Source organism: Pyxicephalus adspersus, chromosome 1 (assembly GCF_032062135.1).
Source record: "Pyxicephalus adspersus chromosome 1, UCB_Pads_2.0, whole genome shotgun sequence".
Classification (NCBI taxonomy): domain Eukaryota; kingdom Metazoa; phylum Chordata; class Amphibia; order Anura; family Pyxicephalidae; genus Pyxicephalus; species Pyxicephalus adspersus.
The window spans coordinates 35,931,233-35,949,556 of NC_092858.1; the positions used below are offsets into that span (position 1 = coordinate 35,931,233).

An 18,324-nucleotide genomic window follows, 5' to 3' on the forward strand; every position below is an offset into this window, starting at 1 on the left:
GAGGATGCTATTTTTTTTGTGGGTTACAAATTCTGTAGTTAAAAGGATGTTGAGTGGAATCTACATTCAGTATAGTGCAAAAAATGGCCAGTTTCATCAAACACCTTTTTGAAAATTTAACAGATTTGTTGATTCATAAATAAAGTATCAAACCTAGCTTCCCTGGTGAACAAGCATGTTTTAAGTGACCTACCATGAACATTTTGTCTGCAAGATTAACATGGTAATAGAACTTTATTAAAAGTATTTTAAATAGTTTGGTTTATGCATATCTGTCCCATTTTATGGATGTCTATGTCCCTGCTAAGGAGATTTATTTCACTTTATTTCACTTCTTGTAGTGGTACCAGAACATATTATCACCGGGGTCAGACAGCAATAAAACCTTGACATAGGTTGACTACTATATCTAAAGAAACTTTCTATCATCTAATTTAACTTCCTTTAGTGTTTCTGTATCTAATTTCACTGTTTGTAGTGATACCAGGACATATCATCATGGGGGTCAGATAGCAATACAAACTTGACAGAGGTTATCTATTCTGTCCTATCTATTCTATCTATCAGGTTATCTATTCTTTCCTAAATATTCTATCTAACCCCCTTCTCTACCAATGACTAGAATTTCATTTTAAGATATACCTTGTTTGTATAATAATATTTAAATCTGATCATTGAGTTTTCACTGCACCCTTTTTCCCAGGTCATTGAGTTGATCATAAAAAAAACATACATTCTTGGATCAGATTATTTTATCTGTGTTCATTATTTTTGCAGCATTGACAAATCAAAGGCATTATCACTTCTACTCCATGCAGCTGATATAAGCCACCCTACAAAACAATGGAAAGTGCATGCTCGATGGACCAAAGCTCTAATGGAAGAGTTCTTTAGACAGGTAAAAAATACCAATATCTACAGAATGGAACATTATTATGCATTACCATGAAGGGGTCACATACAGGTTTATTTCTAGGGAACTCAAAAAAACATTGACAAGAAGCAGTACAAGAGCTAGTTTAAAGAAGTTGATAATACTTACTGGCAAAATTAGGTTTTACTTTGGGCTTTACTTTGATGAACAAAGTTTTTTGTACTTATTAAGTGTGTATTAATGTTTTCTTGAAGTATTGTCTTTGAATGTGAAATATACAGTGACAATATTTTGTGACATCAAAAATGCTATTGAAATGAAAAGCCCAAAAAATTAATTAACTGGACGGCTGTAATACATACATCATTTACTATATGAAAACAAAGAATGATGATACAGGGTTACTTCTGCCAAACAAGACCCATACAAACTTTAGATTTAATAGGAGCAGTTTCAGAAACTCAGTTATTGTGCAATTCTTATGTCTTGGTTTTGTACCATGAACATTCACCCAACATTCCCTCAAAAGAAAATACCTTCTTTATGTCTTATATTTGACAGCATTCTCTTTCTACATCACAAATCATTCAAATGTAACCAGAAACTGGTAGGTGAAGCCGGCTAATATTGGTAAACCTGGCAAGTGTCCAATGGAATCTTGTCTTATAGGGAATCAAAATACCCTATAGTCCCAGTCCCTTGAACATTGAAAAGAATGGATTATGTAGCATGGAAATAGTTGGATCCATTATGGTCAAGCTGAAGTTTAGTGGATAGAAGGATGTGTTAGCTTAGCGATATGGTGGAATTAGTAACAGAAAATCATCTGGTATGCAGACTTTTCTAGCTTTTCCAAGTTTGAAAATGTTATCAATGGGTAGACTTTGTTATTACTTTGTGATTACAAGTGATAAGTCCTTTGGGCATTGTTGGAATTGGATCCTATGTTCTCTACAGAGAAGGAAATTTTCCATTGTCTCTGTTGTATTATTAAAAGGTAACATTGTCATTAGGTAGAAAGTTCTTTAATACAGCAACCTAGTTTTACTGTTTAGATACTCATCACTTTCAATTAAAATTTTCACAGCATTCCATCATGTAGAATAGCTCTGACAATAATCCATCGGTTGACTTTATGAGTCTAATAACAGACCGCATTGTGAGTCTCTCTGGGAATATTATTGCATATTAAACTACTGTTTACCGGGATTTTAAATTTAAATTAAAAATATAAATCTAAAGGTTTGGAAGCTGTGTAAAACAACATGCAATTGTCATTTAAAAACTAAACAGAATAGGAACAAACACTTATTTATTGCCAATTGGAGTGCCTAATTTCCTTTGTTATATGAGGAGTGCAATCGCTAAACTTTTTGTAAAAATTATGGTGCTTATTACAAAAAATAATGAACTATCAATTTAAAAGCATCTAGTATTACCACTGAAATATGAACTTGTTGTCTTGCACTTCTCTTTCCACTAAAGTTTGGATTGATAAAGAATAACAAGTACAAGGAACATTAACAAAGAACATGTTGATAACAGGAAAGAACAGACAGACAAGCTCATCAGTTTGCTGCCTCTCCTTCACTCTCCAGTGAAGGCTGAAGACCTAACAGAGCTGCTATAGAGACACATTATGCCTCTGGGGTGACTGCAGGACTGTGTTAATCTTCAGAATTAATGGACAGAATAACAAATCCTTGGTAAACAGCTTTAAAGCAAAATGGTCAATATGTCAGGCAACATGCATTTTCAGAATCAGAGGTCTGTAAAATGCTTCCTTTGGGCTAAGATCACACTCGGAACGAGGTTGCAGTGGGTTTCCCTGCTTCCTTATGCCAGGGAACTGCTGCCTCTCGGGAGAGCTGCATACCGCTTCCCCTAGCGGCAGCTCCATAGGGATTGAAAAGGGGTGGCCACCAGCTGTAAAATGTGCAGTCTACGTCTTTAAGTGACTGAGAGGATCGCTCAATGTCGAGGCTGGTCTGAACCTGCCTTTATATAAGACTCAGGACTGAAATTTTCATTTGGTGTGGATACAAGTGGGTTAATCTCCCCTTAAAATTGGTGGGTACTGTGGCTGGGAAATGGTTTCTGCTCCATTTAGGAGCACATAATTCTTTTATGAATGATGTGCTGTGTATGAGAACAGTTACTGTATTATTCTTCACTTTGATTATGTTTTTTCCACCTCCTTAAGGGTGACAAAGAAGCTGAAATGGGGTTGCCATTCTCTCCACTTTGTGACCGCAAGTCCACATTGGTAGCTCAGTCTCAAATAGGTATGTTGTATTTTTCTTTATAATATAGTAGGACATTCTAAGCTTAAAGGAGATGATAAGAACAAAAATGTCCTTGATCATTTACAAAGTCAGCAAAGGTCATTTTATGATTTCCGGCTTAACAGCCCATCAGTTGTCATTTGTTTTTTTTTTGTATTTTTTGCAGGCTTTATTGAGTTCATTGTTGACCCAACATTTTCAGTGCTGACCGATGTGGCTGAAAAGATTGTTCTTCCATTAGTGGAAGAAGGCAGTAAAAAGCCAGCTGCTCCTGTCAACCAATCCAGGTGTGTTCACTTGTTACTTTTTAAAAAAATGTAATTTAACTGTATTCATGCTTGTGATAAAAAAAGATCTCTGATGAGAACATTGGGTCTGCATCAGTAAAAATGTTACCTTTGCCGTATGATTTCAAGAGGACTTCCACACATGTGACTATGCCTAGGCACACTCTCTACTTTTAGTCTCGCAAATACTTGACATAAAAAAACATATCCCGCAAATCTCTGCCTCTTATTATTGGATTATGTTGATGGTATCATCAGGGCATTAAAACTAAGGATGAACTGTCCAGCAATACACTTTATGACCAAACATTTGTGACCATCAAAACCTTAGCAGCCACCTTTAAGGCCATCTATATGTAAAAATCCTTCCAAAGTTTTTAGTATAAATTTTTCCGGTGCAGGGTGCTAAAATGTGTTTTATATTTATGATGTGATAACAATATTTATGATGTTATTATTTTTCAACACTGCAAAAAATGATAAGAATGCAATTTTGCATGTGTTTGTCTAAATGTTTAGCACATGTATGCACTGCATATTGGTAAGTTTTTGATTCCCTGGCTGCATTTTACTTTTTTCTGTTTTTTTCATATTAAGAAAAAAAGGAAATTATTAACATGAAATTTGAAGAGATATACTAAAAGGTCAAACATGATGATGTAGCCCCTACAGTTCATGTAATCAGTGATTATGCTTACAAAGTCATAGTGACATTTTTTACCACAATTTTCCAGAAAATAGATGTGATGTATAAATTAGCTTCAGCTCCTGTGGCATAAAGGTAAACATGACCAATACTATCATTGACATCTAGAAGAACTGTGACAAATCTTAAGTTACACATCTTGAATAAACATAGAGAGAAGGCGTTCTTTGAGTAGGCATAATTTGTCAATAGCTCTGGTGTTGTGGATAGCAGGTCTTGCTATTGCACACAAAAACTCTCTGAACACAAGACACCGAAAGAGATCAAAAAATTTAAATGTCTGTTAAATAAAAACTGTTTAATACTTTGTTATATTTTTTGAATATAGCTATAAGTGGTATGTGCAGAGTGGAGCTGCAGTTACATAATAAAGATTGATCCAAGGTATTCACTCAAAGCAATGATATGATTTGCATTTTTGGTGTTTTGCTACGTTTGAGCTCAGCTGAGGGAATGCTGGGGGCAGGATGGCACATGGTGAGCCACTTTCAATAACAATTTAAAGAACCACTTGTTCCACTAGCAACAATTGTATAGATTTAATTCATGTGATTATATACTCAAATTCATTTTTTGTGATTTAACATTCTATTATTTATACATAAGGTCAGATGAATGGTTATCAAAAATTATCAAAATACAATATTTTTTATGATATCAAAATTTGACCAAATCTTTGTGTTTATTTCTGCAGCTCTCAGTGGAGACAACCATCGCTAGATGAACAGTCAGAACTGGGTGACATTAATGCTGACCTGAACAGCTTCCGATCGACATGGACCAAATATATCCAAGAGAATAAGCAGAAGTGGAAAGAGAGAGCAGCAAGTGGTAGGAATACATTTTATAATGTGAAGGGTAGAAGTAGTGTGGAGCGTAGGCATTACATAAGGTGCATGAAACAGGCTGCAAATTGGGGTTATAGTAAGATAGGATTAAGATGTATTGTGGGCAAGTAGATGCAGTGTAATGGGTAGAGTGCAGTGAAATGAAATAGTGGTGGAGTAGTTTGCAGTGACATGAGGCACAAGACAGGAAATTGAATTATTGCAAAGGGATAGAAAAGATTATTATTATTACACAGTATTAATAAATCACTGACATGTTACGCAGCACTCAGTCCATAGTCATGTCACTAGCTGTCCCTCAAGGGTGCTCACAATCTAATGTCCCTACCATAGTCATTTGTCTTTTATTATAGTCTAAGGTCAATCTTGGGGGAAAGCCAATCAACCCAACCACATGTTTTTGGAATGTCGGAGGAAACCCACATGAACACAGGGAGAACCTGCACTCCAAACAGATAGAGTCCTGGCTGAGAATTGAACCTGGGATCTAGTGCTGCAAAAGGCCAGCGTGCTAACCTCTGAGCCACTGAGCTGCCCGATGTAATAAAATTGAAAATATCCAAATAAATAGAGAATTTTCAGTGGAATGAACCTGGAGTGTGATATGGTAAATGCAGTGAGATGGCCTAGGTGTAATAAAATTGGATGAACTGTATTATTCAGCATGTCCCAGCAAGACTACAAAAAGAAAATGCATGTAATTACCTATAGTACCAGATATTAACTACTATTTTCAAACTTTTGAGTGAATCCAGCTTTATGTGCCTTCCAATGTTCTGAATCCAGCCTGTCTGGCCATTTTATGTGGCCCTCGGGTGACTGTGCCATATTCAAGCGCCTGACATTTGCAGGCAGGAGGACCCAGTCCCAGAAAGCTAGGTGGAAGCAGGGCAGTCCACACAAGTGCCTGGCCACGTTTCAGGCAGGAGGACCCCGTTCTAGAAAGCTATAGAAAGCTAGGTAGAAGCAGAGCGGCCAACACAAGTGCCTGACCAGGCTTCAGGCAGAAGGACCCTGGTTGCTTCACCCTGCCAAGACCCATCACTAAGCACGACTGGGCCAGAGTCCCGACCTTGCTGCCAGTAGTATTCAGCTGCTGCTCCAGGTATGGAGTCTCTGTGGGAAGCTACATTAGCAATGTGTCCAGACTCAGAGACACAGGCCTCCACCTCAGCACAGTCAGTGGCTCCCCACACATAGACAGGCCAAGACAGGTCAGGATAGGTCAGGTACACCGACCTCAGAAAAACTGCTAAGAACAAAAAAGCAATCACTCCTAAAATGTCCAACAAGAGAAAAAATGATGCAGAATGGAGAAATTTAATGAAAGTTGGAAAGCGAAAATATGTTCTTGCTTCACAAAGACAAACATATTCTTATTTTCAGATTATAATTAATGCACGAGGATGGTGTGTGATATGGTGTCTCAGGGTGAGGAAGGATCTTTACTTCTACTAAGACTATGTATCTCAATAAAATTTTGGTCCGCAACTTAGCCTGTGTTTTAGATTTCGGCCTCTTATGTGATTTGAGTTTGACACCCCTGCTCTATTTAATAATACTTTTTTTTTTTAGGAATCACGAACCAAACATCTGTGGATGAACTTTCACCCTGTGAGGAAGAGCATACCACAGAGGAAAATGGTAACCTGGACTAGTGCACAGTTTCCATGGAGACCAGGTAGGGAGGTGCACAGAGAGACAAGTCAGGTCAGAATAGAGAGGTCACACCAGATAAGGCTATCGATATATAAACATGGATGCTCTGATCATATGAGCAAGCAGGTTTATTAACTGATCAAGCAAACCTTTTGTGGTGAGAGCTTTAGAAACGCAATAGGCTTATTTATGGCCAACCAAGGATTTAAAAGTACAGACCCTTTGTCCAAGCTTTGTTGCACTCCAACCAGAATTCATACACTAGTCATATCTTCTTTAAACAAACAAAACAACGGACACAAATAAATATACATAGGTAAATTGTATATATGTAAACTATCATACCTGCCAAAGCATTTGTCATTTTGTTCTCTCGGTATTGTTATCCTGACATTCCTGCCTTGCAGCAATGCCATACCATACTGAATAGGGCATTAATTAGTGCTATATTTTTTATAGAAAGCCTGCATTATGTTGTTACTGGAAAACTTGTACAGTACCATAAAATGCAATATAACCTTAGACTTACTGTATGTATACATTAAACACAGTCTTTCAGGATCGCCTTTCGTGAAAATCTAGAATGTGTCCCCCAGTGTCACTGAGGAAGTTGTCAGCAATCCATTGTGTTGAATTACTAAAGACCATCCAGGGATTGTATTAGAAGTAAGATAAACGCTCAGGGCAATGCAAAGCTCAAAACATACATTAGCCAATGAATACCAATACCACCAATTTAAGTACCCTGCCTGACTTTGCAATGTATATCTATTTAGCAGAGATATATTGGTGTTTGTAGAATAGTAACAATTATAGAGTATTTATGTATAACTGGATTGGATGTTGACGTCCCCCTTATTTGTGAACTAACACCTATCCAGCAAGGCTAACCCGCATCATCTCGCTCCCCTATCCCTAAATGCTCCCACTCCTGTAACTTTAGTACCTCTTTCACTTTTTTAACTAATTGCTTCCACTATGTGTCCAGAGTTCATTTTCCTTCCTGGTTTGTTTATCTTGTTTGTTAGCCTGTTCTCTGACCACCCTGTCACCCACATTATATCTGTACTCCACATTTCTATATCATTTCTTTAATGTTCACAACCCCTGTATTCCAGAGGCTTCCACCACGGTCATCCATACATGTCCCTCCTGCCACAGCTTTTCCAGCACCCAATTTAAGCACAAACAAACTTATGTTTGCACAGTGAACACATTTACCAACTTAACTACAGTGAGAGCTACATGTAACAACAAGTAGAACCTTATTAGATATAGAAAGTGGATGCTTAGCCTTCCTCAAAGGTGCACTCTCACAACTCTCACAAGTTTTTTGCATCAGAATTTTAAGGATAAAGACACTGGGCCTGCCTGATTTATTAAAGCTCTCCAAGGCTGGAGAGAATACACTTTCATCAGTGAAGCTGGATTACCAGCAAACCTGGAAGGACTCTGGTCCAGGGTAGCAATGTGCCAGCGTGGCAATGGAACTAAAGGTCCATCAGTCCTTAGAGTTTGAACCAGAAAAACAAACATTGGGATTGTCTCAGGAAAGAGTTTCAGAGAGGAAGCCTTGATGTGATGACTACCAAGGGTGTGCAAGTATTGAGGACAACTGAAAAAAAAACGAGAGGAAGGTTACTGTGGGGAAAAGTTGTCAAAAATAGTGCTAGATCAAGTGTGGGGAATAACCCCCTGAGATCTAGACAGAGGAATTAAGGGGCAAGTGTTTTCTGCAGAACTGAATGCCATGGCAGAGCTGGGGTGTACATGTGCAGGGGGGAACACGGAGGAGCAATATTGATGTTGGTGGGAGGGCAATATTTGGAGTAAGGGATGTGAAAAAAGAGTAAAAGGGGTGCCATGAAATATTTGGTTGTGATAACGGAACCCAATAAGGAGAGGTCATTAGCAAGGTTATAGGGTAGGTGGGTAAAGCAATATCAAAGGAGTTAAGGGGCACCAGTCATAATACTCTGCACCCATGACCCAGAACCTACCACATCCTCCTATTTGCACTGCTATCCTGCTCCACTGTGGGACATGGCAGCCTAAGCTTCTTCCCACTAATATTCTCTATCTGGGTGGCATCACAGATTTAGCTTGCTCTTCACCAGTAACCTTGTTATCCAGTTTTGCACTTTGCATGCTACCAATTGTCATCCTCCCACCGTGTGAGCTATCACCCCTCAGATCCCTGCAAAGGCTGATCCCTAAGATCTAACTCCCTTTACCCAATATCCCTGCTCCTTTTTCTTTAGTACTTATCACTACCATATCACATGGCATCCCCTTGACTGCACCCAAACTAGGACCCCTCCTTTCATGCTGTAGCACTCAGTCCAACCACAACTGATTCCCAGTTCATGCACACTAACAACAAAGATAAAGACAAAGACACCGTGGCAGGGGAACAAAAAATTTATAGGGTGTTAGTGGTGAATCAGGTCTAGAAGTTTAGACCAAACATTAGACTTGATTCTGTGGACAGCATGGCATAAACAAATAAAACTGTGGCATAGATTAAAGTTTATGAACTTACATTACACATCAGATGCATTGCCCACTTCATAAGAACTGCTTGTGAAACATGCCAAAAATTAAAGTTTTACTATAAAAAACTAGGCACTTTAACCATAATTGTTGTAAAACCTACAATGGTTTTTATTCACAACATCGTCTTTTTGCATTAAATAAATAAAAATGGAAAGGGAATTAACATTTGAACTTATGACCTTTCATTTGCAGAACTTACCCACTGCACCACAGCTACTACTGATGATGAAAGTATGCAAGAGAATTTTTTTAAATCTGGTTGCTGGAGTTCAAAAAGGGAAACAAACGTGGGACTAGCTGCCATAACCTGTGAATATCAGCACATTTTTACATTTGTATTTATTCATTGTCCACAAATGAACTAAAGGACAATAAAAGACTTGAATTAACGATAATTTATTTATTTTTTTTTTTTTTGTTTTTTTGTACAGAACAGTTGGGTTTCTTCTGAATAATGCATTTTACAGTAGTGACATATTGTTATAAGCCTTTTATTAAAATATGTCAGACTGTAAAGTAAATATAGTCACAAACCTTTATACCACCAGCTTAGAAAAGAATTCCCCTAAACCTCCCAGTATACATCCTATAGCTAGGAAACATGCCACCTGTGGACATTGCTTTGTAAATACTGTTGTATGTTATTTTATAGTTACATGCATCTCTCTCTTTATTTACCAGGCACTTCTCCATCTGCATAGAGGTCCAGATCCCCTCCCTGCAGTACAGAAGGACTAGGGCACAGGGAATAAAGAGATTGGATCTAAAGTCGCAGGTCACTTGGCACGCACAGAACATCTTGCATTCAGGGAACTTGACTCTCTTCAGAATCCCTTGTCTGTGACACTGTGTGGACTGACCCACAAATCATTGCACAGCTCTTTCTTTCTGTCCACCTGTCTCTGCTTTGTGGGTCTGCCTCTTTTGTGGATCATTAGGATACCATCATATGGAACTGCCTTTTACTCTGTTTAGCCTGTAAAACAGAGCAGTTTTTTTCTTTTGTGTGTCTCCTAGATTAGGACACTTTTCAATTTATTTTTTGCTGTACACAGTCACCCACATATATTCATCTACATTTCATATTGTTTGTCTCCCATAGCTCTATCAAGGCTCTGCATGATTTAGTTCTTGTTTTTCAGAGTGATGCAAAAAAACACTTCACTTATGCACAGTGACAAGAAGTACAGGATATAGAACTCTGGCTCTTCACCTCAACTTAAGAAGGACACAAGAACTGGCTCGAACTACAGTAAATGTCATTTTGTAACTTATAAAAATGCAATATAATAAAACATTGAACAATATTCACCAAAAAGAAACGTTACAAACAGACGGATGCATCCAGGATTCTGTTCAGAGCAGTGGTCCTTAAATCAACTCTAAGGTTCCACTGATATTTTTGTATGGGGTACACTGCAATGACATCTGGAATCCACCAATACCTAATGGTTTGAAAGTTACGGATTCTGAGCCACTTAGAAGAATAAGGAGGTTGGACCTGTTCAGAAGACTCATGGGACCATCCCTTCCACTTCATTACAATGTAGTTATTCTGAAAGGGACCAAAGCATGTTAGTACTTATAGTAGTTTAATTAGGCGAATGCAAAGTTTTGGAATTTTTAACTTAGTATTGCAACATTTCCACCTAGCACATTGTTAATAGACTGTTGCTTGTAAAACATTGCTACACAAATGTTCTTTTCAGATAATTTAGATTTGCAGAACCTAATCCTGTTTCTTCCTTTAAGCCCAGCCAAGCAGGAGGATGTCAAATATCTTCTGCAAACATCAGCAATGCTTTGCAAACTAACCTCTTCTTTCTAATTGTTTGCAAAGCATTGTTCAGTTGAAAATTCCACAAAACAAATTTTCAAGCCAAGCACCTGTAGATCATTGTATGTTATTCATTCCCTGTGGTGGATTAACAAAATTTTTCTTGTCTGTCTTGTCCTGTCTCTGTCTGGGTTTTAGTGTTGTGTTTCTGTGCCTTGTTTTGAAGTGTGCTGTACAAAGCCTATCTCAAATGATTGCGTGTTCATCATTTTTTCCAGTACCTTAGTAGAGATACAAAAAAAAGTTGTTTTTGGTGTGGTTTAAACTATGCTCACTGGTTGGAGATTACCAATCCATTCTTCTTTTCAACAAATAATTTTCTATTAAAATTTGAGTTCATACTTAGTCATTACATCTCAGGTTAAAGATTTTCAGGGAGCTGCATTGCCATTTTCTGTTTTCCAGACAATGGGCTTTGAAAGGGATTGGATGGTCTAAGTTATGTTTGTTTTATCCTACATCAAAAATATTAAAATATATGAAGGTCATGGAATGAAAAGTCACTTACCCTACACTAATTTAATTATGGATCCTGGTCTGTTTTTTAGCAGCCTATATTATATTTAGACCTTTCTTTTGTAATTGCTTATAAGATAGACCTGATTTTACAATAAGGAAATCAGCTTGACATTTAAACCTGTTTAACCATATGTGGAAACTGTAAAAGATTGACACGAAGAATTAAAATAAATTATGTACAGTAAATGCAGGGAAAGATTTTGAACACGTTCATAAGTACTGTAGTAGCAGGCTATGTTAGTGCTTTGCTTCTCAGCGGAGTGAACCATCTAGTCCAGTGCTAAAACACTACATAATGATAATGCTAACCTGAAACATCCAAGTACCACTAGAGAAGTGGTTGTCAGGTTTCCTGGTATTGGAAGAAAAGACCCCCTCATCTGTAGCCCCTAAGACCATATAAAAGCCAAACATAGTGTTCAATATATGTAATGCTGGAGAAGACTGTTAGAAACAGCATAGAAAGGAAATGAAGACTTTGGGCATTACACTGGTATGGTTGTAGACTGGATGCAGTTTCATTAAACTGGTAGAGATCACTAACATTGAAACTCTTAACACATTAATGTTCCCATTACTGTCAGTACGTTTCCAAGGGCCATGCAGCAAGAACCAAAGGGCTACAGAATGGACACCAGGGTGCTAGCAAATTGTAGCTAACTGGGTGTTGAAAAACTTCATAGATTTGTGATAGCTCACAATTACAGTAGTTGAGTTAAGCAGTTGTGAATATAAATTAACAGACTGAAATATTTTCGCAGTACCAATAAAATGACACTAGAAATCCAAATAGAAGGAGAAAGAAAGACAATTCAGCAATGGACACTTTTAAATTGTCACATGAATTGTTGTATTAAATATTTCGGGGAGGGTTGAACCTTTTACATGTTGTAGTTGTAACCAACTGAATAGCTAAACATATTGCAAAATAGAAACCACAACATTAGTGGGAAGTAACATTTTATGGACGGTACAAATCACTTAAACATTTAAAAGTGTGAAAATTGTGTGAAAACACACAAAAATGTGTTTTTCTTGTGAAGTGTGCAATTTGATCACCTGGAACTGGAGAACCTGGAGATCCCTGTGTAAAGAACCCTAACAAACTCAGTACAGCCATAACAGTCTAAAGATGTGTTTGTAAGCCAATGTGCCCTTGTTTCTCATCTGATTGTATTCTCTGTTTATTACTGCAGAACATCCAATAGAGGGTACAGAGAACATTGGGTGCTCTGTATATACACAGAACTCAATATCCATTGACATAAATATTGTAAAATAGAAGGATCTGTCTGGTGAGATTGATAATAGTTGGGACCTCTGGCCATTTTGCTGAAAACAATTAGTTTGCAGTGGTATTTGAAAATTGAGACTAAAGAACAAACAGAATTGTTTTTCTTCCAAGATATCTTCTGTAGACAAAACAAATCACTCCTCCAAGTGAGCGAGACAAGAAGAGGTAAATGTGTCTGAAGTCCAAATTAGAGAGCCACCTTGGGTAACAACCATGGTGGCCAAAGTGTGGTATTCACAGGAAGCCATGAAAAAGTTTATTTAAATTTCCCTTGGTTTTGATACAATTTACATGCAGCTTGACACTGCCATTGTGAGAAGAACTACGCTTAAATGGCAGTTATTATGAATTGTCAATATACTTTACTATAATAGTTCAGGTTTATGCCTTTATTTTAACACAATGAAGGGACCACTTTAACACTGTTTTTAAAATATATTTTATTATTATTTTTACCAAAACAAAAGCGTGAGTTCTAAGGAAAAATAAAGAAATCAAAGGGCCATCTTGACAAGGTCACTGAGTTGCTCCAAAACTCCACAAATATAATATGGAATTTTATGTTGCAGCTGCAGCCATTTACCATTTTACCTCTATTATTTGTACTTCCCTTGCTGTTGTACGCAAAAGCACTTTAAAACACTAATAAAGTTATGGAAATTCTTACTGCCCATTATATTTTTCTAATTTATTATTTACTATGGTGAAATTGAGGCCTTCGCTTTTACAGGAGGTACCTTATCTATACAACTTTATGTCATCATTCCAACTAAAAAAAATGAATTCTGGCAGTAAAATACTGTTTCATACAATGCAACTTTGCTTTTGGGTTCCCATTAGCTGAATTCACCATGGCAATAAGGCCCCTATTTTTTTATCCCACAAACTTATTTGTCCTGCTAAGATGATTCCCTGTATCTGTTCCAGCTTTGGCAGGTAAATATGGAAAATACAATATATAATACAATATAAAATATATATTTGTAGTTTTCAGTGATAGATATTTTTCTGGTAGTAAAGAGCACTTTAGAATGGAAACTTTCTCATCTGTTTTACAGATTGTTTAGTTTGCCTTGTATTATAACTTTGTCCTTTCTGTGCTCACACAATATGTGTAAATCAATACATCAATTATGGAACAAATATTTTATATAGTGATTATGCCTTCTTTTGTTCTTGTCATTTATACCTGGTTGCTTTGTCTTTATGTCTTCATTTGTTTTACTGGTATATTTAAAATATAACATTCAATCTGGATACTTACAGAATTACAGAATATGCAGTGCTGTTGAAACTTGAAAGGAATGTTGTGGTTTTTCAACTGTTGTTAAGTACTGCAGACAGACATGCAGCTTGTGCAACTTTTACTGCTGTACAGGACCCAAATAAGACAAGGGGTATAAAATGGGAGCAGTGTGGGGGTTAGGAGGAAAGCAATGGTCAGGATATGGGGATGACCTCACTAAAGAGGCCCTCTATCAGTCTGCCTAATTGTTTATGTAATAAATCATGACACTTCTCTGTCCAGATGGCACCATGCAGAATACTATTACATGATAGAAAAAATATGGGGTTGAAGCCAAGTATTTGCTGTACCTTTTTATGTCATCTGATAGGTGGTCATTTTAGGATATGTTGCTCCCAACAGTCGGAAAACTACAAACTAATAAGGGCTTAAGTACACCTGCATTTCTATGTGAATTATAATGCATTTTCTTCCTACAATTTAATGGGACCTAAAATTAGAGAATATTTACAAAATTAATTACAAAAACCTCTGACATTTCATGGAATATCCCTTCCTGCAAAGATACTAAAACTCAATACAGAATTAGTGCTCTTTCCATTATGCTGGTTTTATGTCTTTACTATTGAGTTACATAAGCATTTTTCTAAGTACTTATACTTATCCTAATGATGTGCAAAATCTCAGATGGTAGAAGACATTGGTGGGGATAGTTTTAGGATGCAAAAGAAAAATGAAGAACAAAAATGCCTCTTTTATAAGGTATATTTGAAAGGTGAAAGAATAACTTGCTGTTACTAACTACCGGTACATGATCAGTGTTGTAGTCTGTGTGTGACTATGTGAGTGCCCTTCCTTTGCTTGAGCTCCACTAAATACAAAGAGAGCACTGCAATTCATCAAAAAAAGAAAGAGCTCATCAAAGGCCTGTGTACTGAGCTCTAATACAACCATACATCTATAAGATCCTATTAAATATGGAATGTTTATATAAAAGAAAATGCAGGGGGTATTTTGTTTGTCTTCCTTATCTTCTTTAGTGATTAGAACACACACCATGAGTGTAAGCCATCAAGTATATTTTTTACCAAACAGCACATTTGAAACAAAAATATTAAACCAGAGCATCTGTCCAGTGACCTCGTGTCAAATGACCCCATGGGTGCATAACATTAAATGGTTAATTGGTTGAATAAGATGCATTAGATTTGTGATGCAAAACAAACCTGATTGCTTGTTTTTTTAATCTGTATGCTATTACTTTCCTTGTTGCTTTTTAAAGATTTGTTGAGTACTTTACAACAATATAAGTGATATTATGTATGGATTTCAAAAGGGCATCACTACCTGTTCTTTTGGTGGTGAAGCTCCATGTATAGGACATACGCATTTCAGCAAACCAAGTTAAGTTATTAGGATCAAGAGTTTACTTAGGGTTTTATCTTCTATTTTTAGCTGTACATTTAAAGTAAATTAATAATACTTATGAATGAGTGCAAGTTACTTTTTGCAATGAGTGCAAAAAGTACAATTTTAAAAATGGTTGTCAATACTGATTCATCTTTGGGTTTGATTTTTTTTATTAACTGGGTTGAAGAACATGGCCCTCTCTGAGTACAAATGTATTTTAATTTTACTTCTCATAAGGGGGCACCAATCTCCACTTTTGAAAATGCTAGTTACCTGGCTGGCATGATGACTGATACTTTCAGAGTCACAGATATAAAAGTCATAGGTATTCAAGTAGGACAATGTAACGAACTTTAGAGCAAAAAGGAAAATCAAATGTCTACAAGCTTCTAAAGTTTAAATAAACATAATTTGCACAGAATAAACAAGAAGAAAATTGAAGAAAAGAACTTGCTATTCTTGGCCCATGATTTCTTACTCAGGATGCTTGCACTAGTCCACATTTTCCCTGTGCAAAATGGGTAGCACAAAATCCTGAATCCTTTCAGTTTGCCCATTGGTGTGCTCACTGATATCATGCATGCAGGAATAGGTATCAGCAGCATTAGTGGTCATGTAACCACAACACTACCAGCTGTTTAATAGACTAGTAGTGTGGATTATTCCAAACTTGGCCCAAATATGTAACGCATAACTACTTCTTTATTCAGTGTGCTAAAACCCAGCTAGGACAACTGCCCCAGCTCTCATTCCGTACAGTGCAACATTCCTGATGTGCATAGCTCTATGTCAGTGACTCAGAGAATAAAACCTGTCAACAACCAGGCAACAAGTAACTTAACATAGGCTGCCTCCCGATTCCGTTTTATGACATGTTTGCTTTAAAACCTCAAGGGAGATTTGTAAATATATTGCTTCCGGTATACCTGTGTGGTACACAGTTTGTATTTATTTCAGATTCTTTTTGTAACACTCCAATGCTATGCTTATTGGCAGTGCAAATATTTTCATCAAGAAAAAGCTAGTGTGAATGAGGTGTAAACCAGCTTAAAGTGTTTCTCTTTGGGTTTTGGCATTAGAGTTCTACTGGTGAGATGATGCGAGTACCTGTCTTTACTTCTTCACAACACTCCAGTTTAGGGTGCTTTTTTGATGGAAACAGTAACTAGAGGTCTTGTTCTTTGTGCTGCCGTTCCATTTCCCTTACCTTCATGCTGACTACAGTTTGTAAACCCCTCCTTTCCATGTAATATGGAAGTGAAAACAGGAAGGGTTGGACCACCCCACATAATAAATCTGACTGCTGTTTCAATAAAGCACCCCAGGTTTTCAGGCAGCAGACTATTTCTCATCAGTTGTTACTAATGACCAGACAAGGTAATGCTTTAAAGTTGAAATTCAGACAGAAAACCATGCAGTTATGTCCACATCATTGCATATATTTTTTACTCACAACCAGTAGAAAGTTTTCAACATGAACTTATCACTTGGCAGTTTGGATGATTCTATGGAATGGAATTAAAAAAAGCCTTTTTTTACCAAAATATTTTTTTCTTTAAAGCATTGGTGAATTGTCAGGAAGTGTAGTAACATTGTAATAAATTACCTGCACTTGTCTCCATGTCCTGTAGAATATAATGTGTCTTGTATGTACTCTTGAACGCATACAGGAAAAGATAATAATGTCATTGCCATTTTTGAAAATAATGAAATAATGGTTCCTAAATATAAGAACAAGTCTATTAATTTCCATAACCTGATAGATTATCTTAACCCTTATACGTAAATTTGGAAATTTGGTCAAAATTTTGTTACTGTGAAAAAGAGAAAAAAATTACTTGATTACTGTTCAATGAACATTGGTATTATTGGTACATAAATATATATATATATATATATATATATACAGAAGTGTAAATGTGCTCACACAAGTTAAATCTTTAAAATGTATTTAGCAAGATCAGGCAACAGTTACTGTATATACTTTATGTGCATAAGGAATAATCAGTTCTTCTCTTTGGCCATTGATGTTGAGAAAAATAATTACCAACAATACTCCAAAGAATATGAAGATCTAAAACTCATATATATATATATATATATATATATATATATATATTGTAAAATAGCTACAACTTGTGTGAGAGCCATGCAACTATTTATTAAGTAAACACACTTCTAAACAAATGCAGATGTATCCATAGGGTAGATGTCCCATTTTAGCTGGAATCAAAACTTGTATTGGTTCTGGTTATAGTAGCTTTCTTTTCCCCGATAATCTCTAACTAACATAGATACCCATCCAGGAATCCATGAATCCAGAGTGAGAGCTGGGCTGTAAACTATAAGAGATCAGCTTGGCAAACTGGTCTGATGTTTTAGGGGCCCCTTAGTTTTAGCCAGGACTGTTGGACAACTACTCAAAACAGTAAGTGTACCATTACAGCAGAATATGAATACTGGTATATAAAACCAATGACCAAGAGAATAAATGTCTATGTGCATGAGTCATTTGTGGATTCAGTTATGTACACAAGTTTATTTTCTTTCTTGACGTTGACTGAAAACTTTTGCACTGCTATAACTGATGCAAAAAACACCCCACAAAACATTGTCCGTTTTAAACTATGCGCATGTAAAATAATAAAAAGGGGGAAATGACCTCTTAGAATGTACATCTGTCTTTAATTCCTATAATAATAAGATTAATAAAGCATCTCTCGAAAAGAACTTGGATTGTGTGCTTCCATGATGTTTGTTATCTAAATGTTACATGCAGACATTCATATTATATACTTTTAAT

At 36.5% G+C, this 18,324-nt stretch overlaps 1 protein-coding gene across 11 annotated transcripts in view; it reads left to right on the plus strand.

The window, feature by feature from the left end:
- Positions 1 to 18,251, plus strand: part of PDE1B (phosphodiesterase 1B) — a 177,497-nt gene extending 159,246 nt beyond the window's left edge. For 3 of the 11 annotated variants that reach the window (XM_072406382.1, XM_072406415.1, XM_072406391.1), the window contains 6 exons: positions 778 to 898; positions 3,078 to 3,159; positions 3,326 to 3,446; positions 4,847 to 4,983; positions 6,576 to 6,644; positions 9,408 to 18,251. In XM_072406382.1, the coding sequence (XP_072262483.1) occupies positions 778 to 898; positions 3,078 to 3,159; positions 3,326 to 3,446; positions 4,847 to 4,983; positions 6,576 to 6,644; positions 9,408 to 9,580 (703 nt within the window). In that variant the 3' untranslated portion in view covers positions 9,581 to 18,251. Of the gene's footprint in view, positions 1 to 777; positions 899 to 3,077; positions 3,160 to 3,325; positions 3,447 to 4,846; positions 4,984 to 6,575; positions 6,682 to 9,407 lie in introns of all 11 variants that reach the window. The other 8 variants (XM_072406400.1, XM_072406408.1, XM_072406424.1 and 5 more) reach the window with 8 other exon arrangements.
- The last annotated feature ends 73 nt before the right edge of the window (positions 18,252 to 18,324 follow it).